General features: G+C 47.2%; 1 protein-coding gene across 1 annotated transcript; it reads left to right on the forward strand.

Moving 5' to 3' along the window:
- Window positions 1-1,014: 1,014 nt before the first annotated feature.
- LOC149335400 (neuronal acetylcholine receptor subunit beta-2-like) lies at window positions 1,015-19,571 on the forward strand. The gene is made up of 8 exons (XM_089552094.1): window positions 1,015-1,212; window positions 2,058-2,221; window positions 2,418-2,462; window positions 3,392-3,504; window positions 6,430-6,532; window positions 7,547-7,704; window positions 10,036-10,295; window positions 18,758-19,571. The coding sequence occupies exons 1-8, from the start codon at window positions 1,152-1,154 to the stop codon at window positions 19,042-19,044; spliced, it is 1,191 nt and encodes a 396-aa protein (XP_089408220.1). The 5' UTR covers window positions 1,015-1,151; the 3' UTR covers window positions 19,045-19,571.
- Window positions 19,572-19,714: the final 143 nt, after the last annotated feature.

The following is a 19,714-nucleotide window of genomic DNA, read 5'->3' on the forward strand; positions in this document are numbered from 1 at the left end:
AAGTCCCTTAATAATTCAGAAATATCGCTGTATAAGGGCCTGTGGCTGGAAAGTGTTGAACAGTTGATGCAGCACATGTCATATATTGAGCAGGTAGTACATTGTCGCTCCGTGCACACAATTACGTCGTTGTTAATACTGGCCCGTTCCATTAACTGGAAGAGCTAACTCTTTAGATGAGTTGCACGCGTTATTGGCAGAGCTATGGCGGTCGACAAGGTGTAGCTTCCACCAGGCTTCCACGGGGCAGGTGGTGTCAAGTGGATTATAAAGACGAACAGGGTATCGTCGTGCTTCTAGTCTACTAGCATGGCGGCCAGTGCGACATCGGCGCAACTGACTTATTGCTGTCAAAATGCGCCATCACAAGGGCGTAATTTTAAGGCGAAAGCCTTTATTGCCTCATCGTTGTCGACAGAAGGTTGTCGACAGAAGGTTGTCAGCAGAGGTGTCACGCTTTTCGGTTCGTCAAAACGGTTATGACGTCAGAGTGCGCGGATTCGCAGTAATGAGGTCAGCCACGGATGTCTGACGCCCCATTTTGGAGCAGACGACAACTAATAAAATAGCTGTCCGCTTCGACAGGGGCGTAAGGCGTCCGTGGGTGACCAATTACATACCTCATTACTGCGAACTTAGCCATGGATACAACCGAACTCATCGAAGCAGAGAGAGAGAGTCGTGCTAAAGAACCAGTCAAAGCCGGCAGTCAGTGTAGTTGTAATGTATAGTCAAATAAAGCACTAGTACAGCACAAACAGTCTCGCAGTGAATTCCAAACAGTGCGCAAGGAAAGGCGTTCGCCTTGCAGCACTTTACAGAGCCAAAGTGTTCCCTGATTTTTTTTTTTTGCCGGCTCTTTGGTTTAGAAGGACTACCGCACTATTAAAGACTTTTTTACGAAGACGATTCTACGAAGGATTCTTATTTCCGGTAGGATTATGCTATACGTGTACAACATAAGGGGCAGTTTCGTATCGCGCTGTCCGTGGTCATCGCCGCGTCCTTCCGATCGAGGGCGGCTTCGCGCCGAGGCTCCTGCAACCGATACGCAGCGGCGGCGACGTGTAAGCGAAGAACCGCCCGGCTCGGCCTTCTCCTAGCGCGCCGCCTCCGCGGTCGGTCAGCACTGAGACAACGCAGCATCCAGGATGGCTCGCTGCGCCCGCATAGGATCGTTCCTTTTCTGGCTTTGTCTTATCTGGAGGAACGGTAAACAACTTTTTTCTCGCACTTTTCTCGCGTGATTATTACTTGCTGTGAGAGAAAAAAAACATCTCGCTACCGAGTCTGGAGCCCTATCCGGTACTCTTCGTTCAGCCCTATGACTAGTTTGACGAAGAATTTAGTTTGCGTTAGATTAGATTGTGAACAAAAAAAAAACATTGAAACTATTTCACTTCAACTAGACACCCGAACTCAGCCTTATGGAAGGGGAGAGGAAATGGTAGCAGGTACGGACTACATACGGTATAGAACGTTGGTAGGATGGATAATTCTGAAATAAAGGTCCCTCGTAGAATAGTCTTTGGAAAAAAAGACTTTCATAGTGGAATTTAGTTTAGGCTAGGTTAGATCATGAACAAAAGAAAAACAGTGTAACTGGTTTAGGTTTGGTTTATTGGGGTTTAACGTCCCAAAACGACTCAGGCTATGAGGGACGCCGTAGTGAAGGGCTCCGGAAATTTCGACCACCTGGGTTTCTTTAACGTGCACTGACATCGCACAGTACACTGTTTCACTCGAAGTGGATACCTGAACCGATCCGTGCGGAAAGGGAGAGAATATGAGCGCAGATACATACCACACACGGTATAGAAAGTAGGTGGGACGGCTAATTCGATCCACATCTGCTTGTGACCGCGATGCCGGCTATAGAATGACTCGCATGCGGTGGAAATTTTAACATTTGGATCAAAGCACATGCACCGCCGCAAACGACAAGCAAGGGCCATGTAACACACAGAGTACACTTATAAAGCAGGTGGCCTAAATAAATGGCGGAGAATAACATGAGTAAACTCTTTATTCCGGTTGATTAGAACTTTGATTCGCAGCAACCAGGGTAGTAAGCGGTGATGGTCTGAGTGACAATGACCTGTGGCGCCTCCGAAACGATCTACTGGGAAAAGGCTACGACCCGGGGACGAGGCCTGCTTCCCACGCCAACGACACTACGCAGGTTGGGGTCAGCATGAACACAATCGGAGGTCCTTATCTGGTGAGTGGCTGGGGCGTTTATTGCTGTCACCTTGCGTGTGGAATGTACCCTGTTACTTCAAGCGCAATTGGCTTGGATGCTGCCTGTATTTACATTCAATCTTTTCAATGAATACTAAATTCGGACATTTCATTGCTATTCCGGCTTTTTTTTTCCCTTTTCTCTCTTGTTTTGATACATGTTCATCGCTGGCCAGCACCCAGATGAGGAGCTGTTCGACACAGAAGTTGCTTTATGCTTGGTAAGTATTCTTTCTCATCATCATCATCATCATCAATTTCAGCCGGAATACATCCCCTGAAGAACCAAATCCACTTCCACTGATCTCTACCACGGAACACATTAGATTCCTCAGCTTGCCGCCGCCACAGAGCCTCACAGAAACCTCGGGCACTGAACTCGGAAACCGAACGTGATGTGCGGACAGCGGTATATCAGAGCACGTACAAAAATATAAATGCAGCACGTTTACCTATTAAAGTCCACGGCGTTGGCGTGATTAGCCTCCTCGCGACTGCCAGTGTTTTAAAATTTGCGAGGACACTTTGGTAACTAAAGTGTTGAGAGGCGAAAGCCGAGAACACTATGCCGTGACGACTTCTGGTGGATGTGACGTCACTCCGTTCCCGTGGCTATATCGATTCCTAAATTTTAGATTTTTCGCGGTTCTTAAGTGTCAACTACATTTAATTACACATTTTTCTGTCTAATTTGACACAAATCCTACATTTTCCAGATCTTTCTGTGATAATTTTTACTATGCCGTGACGACTTCCGGTGGATGTGACGTCACACCGTTTTTGTGGCTATATCGACGTCCGCGCTATTTCGACGCAATTTCGACATTTTTGCCTTTAATTAATTAACTAATTAATCTACAGTCATCAAACTTGGCTTCTAGGTTCATTTTTTTCCTCCTCTATCTGAAGAAACCATTGGTTTTCTTCTTTAGTCCCCGAGTTAAACGCGTGTGACACGCTTTGTTAACGGACAACGGTATGAGCTATTAAAGGCTTTCGCCTTAATATCGTGACGCCTTGAGTGCTGTTCCAGATAAGTCATTTCTACTGCACATCAACGAACGATGCAATCTGCTATTCCCTCAGTAACATCATTAACTGCTTTTCATCGTCGAAGTGAATGGACTGCGCTGCTCGTCTCTTATTGCAGAGATGGAATGACCTACGCCTTAGGTGGAACGAAACGGACTACGGCGATCAAAGATACATGCGTGTCAAGACGGAAGACATCTGGACGCCGGCACTGTATATGATATCACCTTGGTATCGTAATATCTACTTTATTTTCTCTGCACTCTTTCGAGCTTTTTTAAGTTATATGTCCCAGTGCTATTTCTTGCTACATATCTTCAGCGAAAATTTTAAAGCCGTCGTTTTCGTTTGCAACATTGTTGGACAAAAATTTTGAATATTAGAATTTTGTAAGATACCGTCATGGAAATATTTAAGGTAATGATCCACCCTTCCGATGTGTATGAAATCTTTCTTTTAAACTTTTTCCATCGGTCGCATGGAGCACTTAACACTGCCTTAGAAAACAATGAAAAGCGCCTTTGACGATCGCAAAAACGTTCAGGAAAAAAAATGCAAGCTGTCGAAGGAAGATCTACTGGTATTTTGATTGTTATAGTGAAATGTTGCAATATATGAAAAATTCGCGTTCATAAACTTTTACCATTCAAAAATGCTTTTATCCAGAATTGTTCGGTATGTCAGTATGGAAAATTATTCAAGAATTATTCAAGAATCTGGCGGCGGTCACCTAAATCATAAGAATACGGCCTTAAAATATGGAAAAAAAGAAAGCCTAATTCACAGCACACACGTTCTGTTTGCCTGTCACGAAACTTCATGATTCCGTCTCTGAGGGGTGGAGACATGTCGTTATTATTATTGTTGTTGTTGTTATCCTCGTACAATGGCACATGCCCACACAGGAGGATCGGGCAAGGATTGGGGTGTACAGAGAGTATTTGAGCAAAATTTTTTCATGGCCAAAAATAAAATATTTGCTGAAGAAGAGTGAAGTAAACAAAAAGAAGAAATGTTCTGCCGCTGCAGCGCATCTTCTAAATTTGTCTCCTTTACGCTTGGTTCCAAACAAACCTCGTAGTAAGTTTGTCTTCTTTACGCTTGGTTCCCAACATGCCGCTTAGTAAGTTATCCTCCAAGGCAGTGGCAAATAAAGGACATACATTAAATTGCAAACATTGGTTATCTCGGCAAGATTAACGAAAACAAGTGGTGAATGTTGAAAACCATCGCTTGTTGTACGTGGCAGTATCCCTTTCATCTTTATTCTCAGTAAGCTGGGCGATGCTAATCAACCAGATTTTGTGGGATTAATTGCTTTAATGTTCTCGACACTCGTCATCTCTCTGCAGTTCCCGGAACTTATGTGTCGTGCCGGTGATACGCAGCCGATTTAACTTGTCGCTAAGTAATATGTCTTGCCAAGAACCTGGTGTTCATACAAGCCAGCGACTATTCTTTGAAAATAAAGTTTCTACGGTATAGAGAGATTTCGTGCAGCATGGCAATACCAGCAGTGGTGGCTGACGTCATAAAACGAGTGAATCATGTTTACTAGTACGATGGTTCACTAATTTTTAGTTACGAATTGCGATTGGTGTTTTCGAATGGCGAACTAAGTAGCAAAAATTTTTGAACCAAGGCGCGGAGGGCGATCGCGTTGTCGAAATTCTAAAAAACTGATATAGCTATTACTGATGGCCAGCTACAAATCTCTAATTGCAACTATAGGCACCTAACTGTGATAGTTTAAAAGTTAACTATTAGAATTTCATTAACCATATCTTAGCACGATTCACCTGTTATCCGATGCCCTCCATCACCGGCATCATAATGCCGCAAAAGTCATCTCTGTACTTCAAAAAGCCTATTTTTATGAACTTGTGGTGGGCTTCGCTGAAACACCCGGTATGAACGATGTATCTTCTCACTTCTGGGGCCAATACTTGGCGCCTAATAGAAATGCTAGCGATTATCCTAGCAAAAGTGCAGACAGTGACAAAAAGGAAAAACATGGGGAAGATCCGGAGGAAAAAAAAAAACAACAAACACTATGTACTTGAGAGCTAACGCGACTTCAAAATATTTTAGTTTAAACTTAAAAAGAGGAAGTAGATATGCATGAACTGTTCATGTAATGCGTATAGGACTGGCTACTCTATGGTCTAATAGGAGTAGAAGTGGAAAGCAAGATAAAGATAACGCAATCGAGAGCAACTGAAGGTCATATGGAGGGCGAGCTTAGGGTATACTTCCTGGATTAGCGGGTTATGTCTCGATCGAGAGATAATAATTGGAGACCAATAGAAAAGGTCGTTGTAACGCAGAGCTGGGATCCAACTGGGATTACCATATGCTCTCAGTAGTTCAGCTTTTCTTGCCACCATGAGTGCTATCTTATGGAATGAATTCAATGGAATGGAATAAATTCAAACGGGGTAGGGAACAGCAGAGAGTCGGTTTTGTGCGGGTGAGGTTCTTTCGTTTTTCTCCTCTTAAACGGTGCTCTAAAAATATATTCTGAGATCTACTTAGTTTCTTCACCAAAACGCAATACCAGAACGAAACACTCACAGCATTTAACAGAGTTTAAATGCAATACTGACACCTTTCGTTATTCATTTTTTTCCGCAAGCGATTAGGGAATGGAATATGTTACCTGCAAATGTTGTTAGCTCTGAATCTCTGAGTAGTTTTCTTTGTAACCTGTCATAATTGTTTATTTGAACTTTTCAGTAATGCATTGCACGTAATTTTTTGAAGAAATCTTTTTTTTTTCACACTGTGCTTTATTTTGTGTTGTGTAAAATTGCGTCTTCCATTTTGAAACTGTCTCGCATGATTATCCCTTTTACAATGTTATTTCAGTTGTATGAACCTTTTTTGTGAATTTTGTTTGACGTACTAAAAAATAAAACCAACATGTACCCATTCCTGCAACAGCCTCGAAAGAGGCTAGCAGTATGTTCCAAATAAATAAATAATTAAAATAAAAAAGAAGTTTGGGGGGACAAGGTGGACACAACTGGCACAGGACAGATTTATTTTAAGGGTTACGGGAGCTGTTTTTTGTCCTTCGGTGGATATAGTTAGGCAGGCGATGATGATGACTGGAACGAACGAAAAGAGTCATTTGCTCGGTTTCCACCCGCACAGGTCCGACGTGCGGTCGAGCATCCTCTCCAACAACATGGTCATCGTGTCGGCCAAAGGCATTGCATTCATGTGTTCTGTGACTTCTGTGCAGTCCTTCTGCAAAGTAGGTGGCATCCTCTTGTGTACCCTGCATAAAAACGAGCGTTGTTTCTGTCGAGCTCTCCGAATGAACTACCCAGAAACTAGCCTGAAGTATTTACTGTCACGGGGTGGTGACAAGAGGGCCGAACGCAGCGTAGATGGTGGACAAGAAGGTTGGCGTAGAACAAGAACCTTATCCAAGGTAGTGTTTATAGCGTCGCTTTCAATTGTCCTTTCTTCTGGTTGACTGTATGACGGTGCGGGCAGGGCACTTTTTTCTTATTTCTTTTTTTTAAGCCCAAACTAATATCTGTAACCTGCGGTGCGGGCTGGGCAACATTATTCTTCTTTCTTTTTCTCTGCCCACACTAATATATGTTAAAGGTGGCCTATGCCCGCCGTGGTTATGTCACCGGCAAACCCCGACCAATGACGATGGGCCAAAAAAAAAGAAAAAAAACCGAAACGAATCCTTACGACACAAGGCCTAAAGCGTTGACTAATGGGTAAACCGAAACTATAGCCTCAAGTGCCAGAAGTCATTTATACAGGAAAACTGGAATGAGATACAGTTACAGCTTTTACTTGTCCTGCCCGCAGAAGAAGAAAAACTGTTTTTTTTTTGCCTTACAAAAGAAAGGAAGCGCAGCTATTCAAGGACCAAAAAATCTTGAACAGCGCGTTTAGTTCGTGGGGCTGCCACCGAGTGGGGCGTGGCGCGGAACACTCATAATTAGAGCCGGAATTTTGAATGTTGGGTACATCCCATTGATTTCTTATGGCCATCAGGAGTATTCTCGATATTGGCGCAGGAAGCGTTTATAACTGAGATTTTGCAGCGAGAAGTAAGAGTAGGCTTTCATAATCAAAGTGGTTGCTCAACATCTCATCACGCTCTCTAGTGTTCACACCATTATAAGTGAAAACATCCGCACTGTGTTACGCAGTGCTCGCTACCAGCGGCCGATAGATGGCGGGAGTTGGTGATGTCCAGTGAATCTGCGCTTTGGCGATTCCCCCGCTTGTCGATCCGCAGGCAGACATGACTCACTTCCCGATGGATCGCCACGAGTGCGTGGTGGAGTACAGCACGATACTAGACGTGGAGAAGGACGTCAACCTCACCATCGAGACGGTCGGAACTGGAATAGAGGGGGACTCGGAGTTCGAGCTGGTCTCCCTCGACGGCGAGAGGTGCGTGGCGGATCTTCTTAGTGGGGGCCGTTGTTGCGAAAATATATATGGAAAGTAGAGGCCCAGTGTCAACGTTTTGTTGCGAAAGCAATACTACGCGAGTCGCCGAGCCATTTCGCGGAGCTGAGGCAAGGCCATACTGCGCATGCGCGAGGAGCAGTGACGTCACAGGGCGCACAGCTGGCGCGCCGCCGCCGTCGCTGCGCGGGTGACTCAGAGGTGCCGCCGCCGCCGCTCTCGCCAGTTGCGCATGCGCAGTAGCGGCGCATAGCTAGCGTGCCGCCGCCGCTGCCGCGCGCTCTCCATCGCCTCTCTCTCTCTCTCTCCTCGTTGCTTTCGCAATCCTCCAGGTTTAACCAGAGCTAAACCACAGCCAATTTATTTGGGTTTCGGCTGAGCTTTTTTTATTTCTGAGCATTTCCATGCAATGAAATCGTCCGGAACTTGAGAGTGACAAACACAGTGCGCACAAACCACTGCAATATTTGAACTCTTCCCTCACCTCTCACTCACCACGGAACAAACACTACGCTACTACGAGAAACCTCAATTGAGGTATTGCACGGGGCACTCTGACACCTCTAAATGTATCGTTCCGCACAAAGCCAGCCCCGCCATGGGAATTCTGCACTGAAACTGCTGTCCCGCTCGTATATTTTGCACACTTGCCTAAAATCCCCCGCCCCTTCCGGCCAAAAGAAAAAAAGATATTAGTGTTTAGTGCTGTTACCTGATGCGCTAAACTCAGCGAAGCTGCCTCCGTGCTGCTTCTTGCATTTTGCTGATAGGTAGGACCTGCAGTGAAGTCTAACACCGACAGACTTTGTGGCCACGTATAGACGATCGCAGTAGACACAATGTCATGTGGGTGACTCACCGTGTTCACGGTCTTGTAGTGTTCACAGTGTGGGTGTCCACAGTCTACATTGTGACCCGCCTTGGAGAGCTCCGTATGGGTGGTGGTGAAAACATTTATTTAATCATAGAGAGAGGTGTTGGGGGTCGTGAACTGAAGGGTCGTGCTCTTACAACCACTAGGTGGGATGCCTAGTCAGGCACACCATTGACGTTTGCCGCAGCCCGGGCGCGCTGCGTTAAGGCCCTTTGGGCCTCGAGGGTGCAGCAACCGGACAGGGTCGCCTCCCAGTCCTCTCGGGTGGGGTTCGGGATAGGGGGCAGGGATGGGTTCTGCTGGCAGGCCCACACCATGTGGTAGGTGTCAGACACCTCCCCACAGTGTGAGCACCGCCCGTCGAATTTAGGATCTAAATGCTGTTGAATTGCCGGGCACAACATCGTGTTGATGAGCAGGCGCAGGAGTACCCGCTCGTTGACCTTCCCGAGCCCTTTGCACGGGGTGGGAAGAGTTTGGTGCGTGGATTTGTAATAATCGCATATTTCCTTAAAAGTGTAAATCGTATGACAGCTCACTGCAACTCTCGCCGCAAAAATCTCATTGGCCTAATCAGCAACGGCCAGTCCATCCCTACTCTTGGGCCTGTGTAGCGGAGTCACAAAGTGGACAGCTAATTTTAGTCGAACACGTGGTGCATGCACTGGAAATCTACACCAAGACGAGAACTGCGATAGACTAAGACCCTGCACTTTAGTAGGGCCTATTATAACACGTCAGGAATTCACCCTTGTCAGACGCATCGTTGCTATCCTGGTCCACAATGTATGCACTGGTCTCGCAGTCATAACAGCAACCACCAAACTTATCCCTCCCACTCATCCTTCCTTTCCATACCCCTTTCACATGTGAGAGTATAGCCGCTCCGGCATCGAATCTTCGCTCCGTTCTGTGGCCGTGCCTATCACGCCACGTCGCCCACGTGCTGCAAAAAATTTGCCATACCGGTAATACTGAATCCTCCAACCATTTAAAAAAAAAAACATTGGACAGTTTATAGGCGGCATATAGACTTCCATCTATAACGTCTATAGACGTTTTAGAGACGTCTATAGAGGTTCCCTCTTATAGACAAATCCTATATCGACTAGACGATAGGCGATACAAATCCTACAGACAGTCTATATACAATCTATTAATTTTTGGCCATGCTTTTTCAGTATACTTTTTTCTGTAGGTAGCCTATAGACTATGAATAGACAAAAGGAAACAACTATAGGAAGGCAATAGATTCTATAAGAAGTCTCTAGACAGTCTATAGACTATTTTGATGAGGGAAGGCTCTTCGTAGCCCGCTAGGCAACCTATTCTTGACAAGCCAGACTTAGGTTGTGGTAAAACAAATTTTTGCACTCGCTCTGTCCACTATCTAATAAAATTCTCTTCTGCTTCCTGTCTCTCCTCATGGGATGCCTCAGCACGATCACGGATTACGGGGAGTACGGCCGCTATTCGTCCGTGAAATACCGCTTCGTCCTGCGGCGGCGCAACCTGTTCCAGCACTTCACACTTCTGCTGCCAGCGGTGGCCGTGGTGTCTCTCAGCCTCCTGGCGCTGTGGCTGCCACCGACCTCGGATAGACGCTTCGTGGTCGCCGGCGTGACGTACCTGACGTCGCTCCTGCTGCTGTACCGCGCCGACGCCATAGCGGCCGGCTCCACAGAAGTTCCAAAAATTTGTAAGCACTCTACTGCGGAGCTCTTTCATCATGGCGGTTACGAAACTCCTCAGCCAACGTGTCTATACAAAAAAACCTGCGGCTGGGCTACCACTCTGTAGTGCAAATTTCAGCGAGACCTGTCTATTGTTCCCTACACAGTGTACGCATAAACCAAAAGTGCCTCTCGAAATCGCGTTGTGGGGCGTTGACCGGAGAGTAAGTTCTTATTTTAACGCGACACGTCATCATATCGAACGATGTGCCGCCACCGCCGCAGCAGCACCTACTTCTGTCGCCACAAATCAAGCTACTACTGCGATTCGCCGTACGTCTAGACGCGCGCTCTCGTTCAACCGACGTCTTAATTCGATAAGGTTAGAGGTCTCGCTCTCAATAAAAGCTGGCTTCCTACCGACCGTGTGATGAAAAAGCGCCATTGGCCGGGAGGTTCATGACGCAATCGTAAGCACTTTAACCGAAAGTTATAAACTGGTATCGTGGGAGTCGAACCTCTGCCCTTTGGGTCGCGAGCCAGGCGTGCTACCTCTGCACTACTGGGGAGGGCTCGTTCAATACGGTATAGAGGCCTTGTGCGACCACCTTATAGGCAGAGTAGGCAACAAACACTTTGTTAATTGGAGTCATCAAGTATCGTCACCAATTAAGCACAGCTTATGTGAGTTCAGGAACCAGAAGTGACATGTGTGACGTGTCATGCTACCGAAATGTATTCTTAGAGTAGGCTAAGCGTCGTCCAAGTTTTTTTCTCCCTCCTACAGGAGCGCCTTCGGTCTCCCTCTCCGCTATCGTTCTCTCTCTCCTTCACCTCCTCACGCTCCCTGCAGCCCTCTCCACTTTCATCCACTACAAACCTTGACATGCCTCTCTACTCTCTCCACTCTGATCCTCTCGCTCCTTCCATTTGCGGACACCGCCATCGTACTACGCCATGATATCTCTGAACAAGGCATTAACAGCTCGCTGTAAAACCAGCTCGCAGACTGGTCCAAGACCCAGAGTTACGCAAATTACGTCTCAGCTTCTTTCATGACCGGCTGAACGTACCGGTAAGTCTAAAAGGCGAGAACAGCACGATGCACTTCACTCCTTTTTCGTAACAAGGCAGGCCTGACGTTTGTCGAAGGCCTACGAGGCGTATTCATGCCACACACCGAAACACTGCCTTTATAACATCACGTGCCTTTACATAGCACAGTCGTGACGACCGATTGCAACACTGTAAGCACGAATACGCCTAAATGTGAGTAAAAAGAGAGAAAGCTGTCCTCTAGTGCACTCCCTCTTATAAAAGGTAAAATGATGGGCGCTATAAGAGAGTTTACTCCATTTTACCCCTTTCTTTTAGTGTGGCATCTGCGCCTCAAGCGGACGGAAAACCGGCGCCGGCTTTGTTCTAACGGTGGACAAACACGGATTAAAATGGGAATAATACGAAATGGAAATTTAGTTCACCCGCTTTCAGTCTTATAACGTGCGGCACCATTGCTGCCGGGAGCCATCTTCAAGCATCAAAAAGCCTATTTTTGTATATTAAGGTGAAAGCCTTTAATGTATCATCGTTGTCGGCAGAAGGTTGTCAGCAGAAGCTTGTCGGCACAGGTGTCATGCTTTTGACGGGTGTCCACCGAGATATGTGAGACAGTTACATTTCCTTTCCTCAAATACAATTTTCATTTTCTTCACTACGGCCCCTCTTTCTCTTTCTTTTTTCCTTCCCACTTGCTCCCTTCCTGTACGGTGCGGTTCAGGTGTCCACCGAGATCCCAGAGAATTACTGCGCCATTTACTTTCCTCAAAAAGTGTTGCGTTCAAAGGGCAAGTGAGTGAGTGAGTGAAAAACATTTATTGTCCAACAGAATGAGACTACCTCACCCAGACCTCCCCTGTCCCATACCCTCAGTTGAGGGAGGAGGATCAGGAGAGATCCGGCCGCATGGGGTAGTCGCGTCAGATGCTGGCCGGGATCTCTTGTATCCCGGCGGCCTCTTCAGCCAGTCGGACGGCGGTGAGCTGGAGCTCAGGGTCCGAGCTCCGGAGCAAGGTCTCCCAGGCGTCTCTACTATTAATGTTCTTCGCCCTGCCTGGGGATTGGCTACACTCCCATATTATGTGGTCGAGGGACCCTCTCGCTCCGCACTTCTTGCACTTATCGTCTTCTATTTCAGGAATTATATGTTTGCATAGAATTGGGTGTGTGTAGACATCTGTTTGTAGACGCCTCCACGCCACCGCCTGTTGATTGTTGAGTGTTATGCTAGGCGGGGGAAAGTACCTGCGATGTTGCCTATAATATTCTGTAACTTCCTGACAGGAAATTAGTCGCCCTTCTCTCCCGTGATCTACGAGCGGTGGACCGTCGTGTGCAGCTCGGTGGTAGAGATCTCGAGCCACCTCGTGGGCCGCCTCGTTGCCACGGACAGATTCGTGCGCGGGGGTCCAGATTATATTGATTGTTCTATTCAATGTCGCTTGTCTTAAAATTTTGGCAGCGAGGGGAGAGACTCTCCCTCTACTAAAATTTTGGACTGCAGCTTTGCTGTCGCTTATGACGTATTTAGCTTTGGAACCGACGCAAGCTAGTGCTATTGCGACCTCCTCCGCCGTCTCAGTGTTTGTCCCTAAGACGGTTGCGGCCGTAATGAGGCTACCCGCTCCGTTCACTACCGCGACGGTCGTGTACTGACTATGTATATCACCCGCTGCGTCTACGTAGGCGACCTCCTCCTCAGGCTTGTCACCGTAGATGCGGTCTATCACCTGTGCCCGTTTTTGTCTTCTTTCCTTGTTTATTTCTGGGTGCATGTTCTTGGGTAAGGGGGGAATCCTGAGATTGCTCCTAATCTCCATGTCGATATCCTCCCTCTGTCTAGCTCCCCTATCTGTTTTGAGTCCGACTTTGGCTAGTGTGGCTCTTCCGGCATGTGTTATGCTGAGTCTCTCTAGCTGTGATGTATGGACTGCTTCTGCAAGCTCTGTAAGCGTGTTATGTATGCCCAGTGATAGGAGTTTTTCCGAGGATGTGCACATGGGCAGGCCTAGAGCTTTCTTGACGCACTTCCTTATGAGAGCGTCGATCTTGTTCCTCTCTGCTGCTTTGAGATTTAGGTACGGCGTAGCGTAGCTGACTCTACTTATTATGAAAGCTTGTATGAGCCTAAGTAGGTTTTTTTCTTTAAGACCGCCTCTTTTGCTCGAGACACGTTTGATGAGATTGAGGGTCTGCATCACGTGGCTCTCAAGCTTTTTGATGGTTGTCATGTTTTTTCCATTTGATTGCATATAAAGGCCTAGGATTCTGATTGTGTCCACTTTGGGCACCTCCTTTCCTCCTACAGAAATCTGAATTTCCGAGGGTGGTTTGTTCCTCAGAGCCTTATCGTTATATATGAATATTTCAGATTTTTCGGGCGAACATTCTAAGCGCCTTTCTTCTGCATACAGCGAAATAATATTGGCAGCTGCCTGTAGGGTTTGGTTAATCTCTGCATACCTAACACCTAACACTACGCGCCAAACACGAAATCATCATACACAATCATTAACCCTTTACAGTGCTAGGATTAACGCCTTTAAATACTCATTTTTTCCACGCACCATTGAGGAGTGGAACAGGTGTCCGCCAGATCTCTTAACCAGAGCTGATTCTTTTGACTCTATGTTTTCCTCACAGCATTTAATTTGAGAGCCATTTATTTCTACGTTTACTTTTTGTATTTTGCATCTGAGCCTTGTATTTATTGCTGTATTTTGTGTTACAACTTGTATTTAACATTTTTCATTTTTGCTAAACCTGTTCTTTTTTGCATATATTATGTATTCGCCCCTCCTGCTTGGGCCTACTGTAGGCCTGCAGTATGTTCTAAATAAATAAATAAATAAATAAATCACTTCCTCGGTTGATCCATAGATTAATGTCGTCCGCATACAGGCTATATTCTAGGTTTGGGTTGCCAATTTTCTCAAGTTCGCCCGGGAGTTCTCTCATGGCCATGTTAAAGAGAATGGGTGATAGCACCGACCCTTGAGGGGTTCCCTTGCTTCCCAGCTTTATTTCCCCGGATTTAATCTCCTGGAAGCTTATGCTCGCAGTTCTATCTGTGAGGAAGTCACTTATGTAGCGATAGGTTTTGTGGCCTACTCCGGCGTGGCTGAGTCCTTTCAATATTGCCTCATGTTTGACGTTATCAAATGCCTTTTTGAGATCGAGACCTAGGATAACCTTTGCGTCCTTGGTTCTGGAGTCAATGATATCATGTTTTAATCGCAGCATGACATCTTGTGTGCTGAGATGTGGTCGGAATCCATACATCTCATCTGGCCACTTCCTATTCTTTTCCATGTAATTCGATATTCTGGTTTGGACGACATGCTCCATTAGTTTTCCTACGCACGATGTCAGGGATATAGGTCGGAGGTTCCCTATCTGCGGCTGCTTCCCAGGCTTAGGTATTAGGACCACGGTGGCCGTTTTCCATTGCGGGGGAATCTCGCCCTTCTCCCAGCACTCCTGCATGTAACCTGTGAGGGCCTTTATGGAGTTGTCGTCGAGGTTCCTTAACATTGTGTTCGTAATCCCGTCTGGACCAGGAGCCGATCTGGTTTTGAGTCTGACTATTTCAGCCCTTACCTCGGCTACCGTAATGGGCGCGTCCAGGGCCTCGTTCGGGGCTCCTTCATAATCGGGAAGCCGGCTTTTATTTGTATCTCCTATGTAGGTTTCAGCTAGTTTACGTATGAAGCTTTCGTCATCGTATTCCCCACACGCGTGTCTAACTTTGGTCATTGTAACTTTTGCTTGGGTCTTGGATTTTTTGGGGTCTATGAGATGCCTAAGAATGTTCCACGTCTGGGGGAGATTCATGCTCCTCTCCATTTCGTTGCATTTGCTATTCCAATTTTGTTGGCACAGTTTAAACGCGTAATCCTCTATTTCTTTATTATGCCGCGCAAATCTTCTTTTGAGATTGCGGTTGTTCCTGCCCTGTTTCTTTAGTCGGCGCTCGATGCCTTGTTTGGCTTCCCACATGTGTAGGAGTCGGCTGTCCGCTATCTCGGGGGCTTTTTCCCCGTCTAGCACTTTGGTTACCTTTCTGGCATCCTTCTTAACTGCTTCGCACCACTCTCCGATATTTTTTATGACTGTCTCGTCTCTGTTTCCTCTGAGCTCCCTAAAGTGGTCCCACTCTGTGATCGTCGTAGGGGTTTGTTTCTTGCCTATTTGTTTGTTCTTGGTTCTTATCTCTGTTGCTATGACATAGTGATCGCTGCCTAAGTTCTGTTCCGTGTTAATCCATTTCGCCGTTCCTACGTTTCTAAGGAGGGTTAAATCCGGTGAAGTGTCCACGCTGACGCTATTTCCGGCTCGTGTGGGGTGCTCCGGATCGGTTAGTATCGTAAGTCCCAGGTTGTGTATATCCTCCCATAATTGTCTCCCTTTTGGGTCTTCTTTCAGGTACCCCCATTCCGGGTGATGGGCGTTGAAGTCGCCTACTATGACTAGGGGTTGGTTTTCGGCTATTTTAAGTGCTTTGTTAATTATCGCCCTAAACCTAACCTTCCTCTGTTTGGGTGGGCTGTATATGTTTAAGAGAAAAGTGTTTGATTCTCCCTTCTTTCCTGTTAAAATTTCCACGAAGACGTTTTCGATAACGTTGTCTTCTAGATCATGCTCTATTGTTGCTACGTTTCTCTTGACTAATGTTGATACCCGTGATTTGTCTCCCCTATTGCTATGGAAAACCTGATAACCCTGCAGTTTAGCCGGACCGCCGGTCTCTTGCAGCGCAACTGCCAGCGGGGCTGTATCGAGCATCGACAAGGCGCTTTGTAGCACCGGCAGCTTGCGTCGGTATCCGCGACAGTTCCACTGCCAAATTTGGGTACTACTGCACGATCTGTCCATTGCTAAGCTTGACGATATTCTCCTCAACCTTAGCGAGCCGTGCATGTATGACGGCATTTTCCCCCTTTAGCTGCTGAAGTGCCTCAGTTATTAAATGGAAATGGTTCTGCATTTGGTTCTGGATTTGGTTAGCAAAATCCTCTAGTTTCGTATCCCTTTCCTTTGCGAAATTTTTCAAATGTCTGTCCATTTTGGCTTCTAGCTTGTTTAGCTTTTCGTCCACAGTCAGGTCTGAGTTGCTCTCTTCCCTTATTCTGCGCTTGGATGGGGGCGGGACGGCATCCTCGACCACCATGTTACTTTCGCTCTCCTGGCTATTATTTAGTGAGGTTTGTGCTTTAGCTGCTACCAAGGATGGTGTCCCTGTTTGGGGAGTGCTTACAACTGCCATTGGCTTAGCGTCTGCCGTAGTCAGGGCTGATTTTAGATTTTGTATCTCCCTCTTAAGACTGGAGATCGTATCACTCATATTTTTAACGGTATTCGTTAGTCTTTCTATTTCCTCATCTTTCTTATCTTTCTTATTATTGCTGGCATCGCTCTGGGAGACCATGTTCGCAAAACTCACCCCTTTGCTTTCGCCGCCCCAGGCCGTTGATCCTCCCCGGGCCCGGCTGGAGGTCCGGTCTCTCGAGCTCGAACGTCTCCTGGATCTGCTTCTTCCTCTGGAGGCGCTCCGTCCCCGGGAAGTTTGTCGTTGTTCTCCTCCTAGCCTCGGGAATGAGTTGTCTCGAACTGTATAGCCACTCCCCTGGCTGCCTGGGTTAGTGCGCGGGCGGCTCTGGTGCACCTGTGACTGTTGCGATCGGTCGCTGGCTCCTGCCGCGGCCTCCCCTTCTCTCATTTTCTTCTCCCAGTATCTTTTCTTGACCTCGTACGGTGTGCGATGCATTAGCTTGCATTTGCTGTCTCCGAGTGTGTGGTCTCTGCCGCAGAGTTGGCATTTCGGCGTGCAGGAGTGGTTTTCGGAAGGGTTCTCCTGCCCGCAGCCACGGCATTTGACGTTTTTTGGGTCCGGACATACGTCAATCCGGTGACCGAGTCGGCCACAGGCTATGCAGACTTCATATTTCTTCCGATATAGGTAGCATCTGTGTGGGGCCCATCCTAGGATGACCGTTCTTGGTACTCTGGTTTCTTTGAAAAGAATTAGTATTGATGTGGAGTCCTTCCCTAGTCTTCTGACCCCGATGATTTCGGGGTTCGCCTTGTGTCTTAGCATTCTCATGATGTCTTTTTGCGTGAATTCTCCATCGACGCCGTGTACCACCCCCTTGCCGCAGTCATCTGGCGTGGCCACGTAGGCGAAAACCGCGATGTCTTCTTCTCCAAGCTTGATTCGGCTCATGCTGGCGTATTTCAGTTTTCTCTCTCCGCTCGTGGTGGCGATGAGGATTGAATGTTGTTTCCTGTTGGGAATGACAACGTCTTCCTCGCCTACTTCGTTAGTATTTATACCCGCTGACGCTATGATGACGTTGGTCAGGTATGCGATTCCACGTTTGAGGAGCTTGTCAAGGCCTCCGCTAGGGCGGATGATGATCTTCTCAGCTCCCTCTGGTATTCTAGTGTCTTGTTTTTCGACCGACATGGCCGCCAATTTTCTCCCGGCTTGCTTGAGCCTGTATTGTTCGGTCTGAATTTCTTTCTTGCTCTTCTCTAGTGGAACATATTTCTTTCCCTTGCTTTGGAACCATTGGCCTGGTACGGTGAACTCTTGCGGGTCCACTGCGCTGCCCTCGACCACTTCCATGGTTGCGTAAATTCAAATTTTCGCGGGCGGGTGACGCACCGACGGCGCTTGTTGCTCTTCCCGCTAGGGGCGCCGCTGCGTCGCGCCGCACGTGCCGGATCCTCGCGTCCGATTGGGCGCCCGGGTGAGGCTTAGCTCTGGCCTGGAAGTAAATTCGTGATTTCTTGGAAATTCGGACTCACGTCTCGGAAAACTTGGTATTCTCGTGGTCCTGGTGACTTCCGACGTTCGATTATCCAAAAATCCCTGGTCGATGGGCGAGATTTCTCCGGATATCAGCATCGAAACACGGAGCCGTGCGCAGGCACGTCTGACCAAGCGGGCGCTCGCAGCGCCATCCTTCAAAGGGCAAGGCATCGCGCCCAACGGGTGGTGGCGTTCCGTGGACTCCCTGGCAGCGCTACAACACGCTGTCGCGTTCCACTCCTAAATTCGAAGCTTAAGCGTCATTAATTAACAGCTAATTAGTATTCAGTCATTAAACAATATTATATATTAATTAGTATTTTGTCATAACTTAGTAATTAGTCATTGATTATGTGCGACGTCGTCCAGTGGTGACGTCACCAGTGCCACAGAGGCAGTCAAAGTGGTGCGGAAAACGCTTTCGCCTCTACGCACTTTTGACAGTCAAAGTGCCGCCTGAATTTTTACTGACAGTCTTCGCTCCACAAAGTGTATAGAGAGGAGAAAAATGCGTAATTTCACATGAAAACACATGCAAAGGAAAACTAGAGGTGTCAATACTTGGACAGAGTGTCGATGTCGGTAACTTGTTTCAGTTCTTCTTTCGCTTACTCGCAGCCATTGTGTTGAGCACCAGCGTCCTGGTCAACGCCCTGACCATCGTCCTCACCATCGCCAACATGAACCTCGTCCGGTGCCTGCCCAAGTGCAAGCTGCCCGCACTGGTCGGCAAGGTGGCGGGTGTGATCGCCACCGGTGTACCCCTGGTGTGCCCCGCTCCCAGCGCCTCCTCTGACTCTTCCACCGCGGGTTGTGCCGACCAGGGTGCCCGTGTTGTGACCCGAGCCCTTGACCGCTTGTTCTTTGTCGCAAGCGTAGTCACGTTCATCGCTATCATCGTCTGAAGAAAGCGACCTTAGTGAGCTCTTTCGTTATCGGCCATCAGGTTAATTATTAGACAGTGATGTAACGCATGATTCCAAGCTGCTGTGAGTTCTTCACGTACACTTGTATTGTAGCGTTTCCTCATGTGTGAGCGCATTTTGCTTTTAAGACTTTTGTTCATTACGCCCCCGCCCTTCTTTAGTTATAGTGATATGTTCCTGTGTCTGTGTGTGTTACTTCCAGCCATTTGATTACGAAAGTAACCTTGGAACATTTTTCCCTGATATCACTAATTTTTTAGGTATCTGTAACGGCCATTTGTGCAATGTATCCGTTCTGTTTTCACTTCTCTATTCTCTTTTTTGTCTTTCTTCGTAACTGACTTTTTTAGATTTTTCTAGTTGTCATTTTTTTCTTGCCTTGTTTGACATATTGCCGTGTTAAAAACTTCTACACTTTGTGACATTCATGTGCACATCTCTTGGGTTTTAATGCCCCCTTTTGTAATGGCCTTTGGACATTTAAGGGTATAAAGTTGTTGATAATGGTGGTGATATGCATGAGGTACATTCTCCTGGAAAACGGCGTTGCCAGCAGCGTTGCAGAGTCCCGTAATTGTACTCCTGAGTCCACGAGCTGCTCCAGGTGAATGTTCGTTCAGGTGTCCCTCAGCCACCACGCACTCGTAGG

The sequence above is a fragment of the Amblyomma mixtum genome, chromosome 7, assembly GCF_055824585.1.
Source record: "Amblyomma mixtum isolate Tamu chromosome 7, ASM5582458v1, whole genome shotgun sequence".
Lineage (NCBI taxonomy): Eukaryota > Metazoa > Arthropoda > Arachnida > Ixodida > Ixodidae > Amblyomma > Amblyomma mixtum.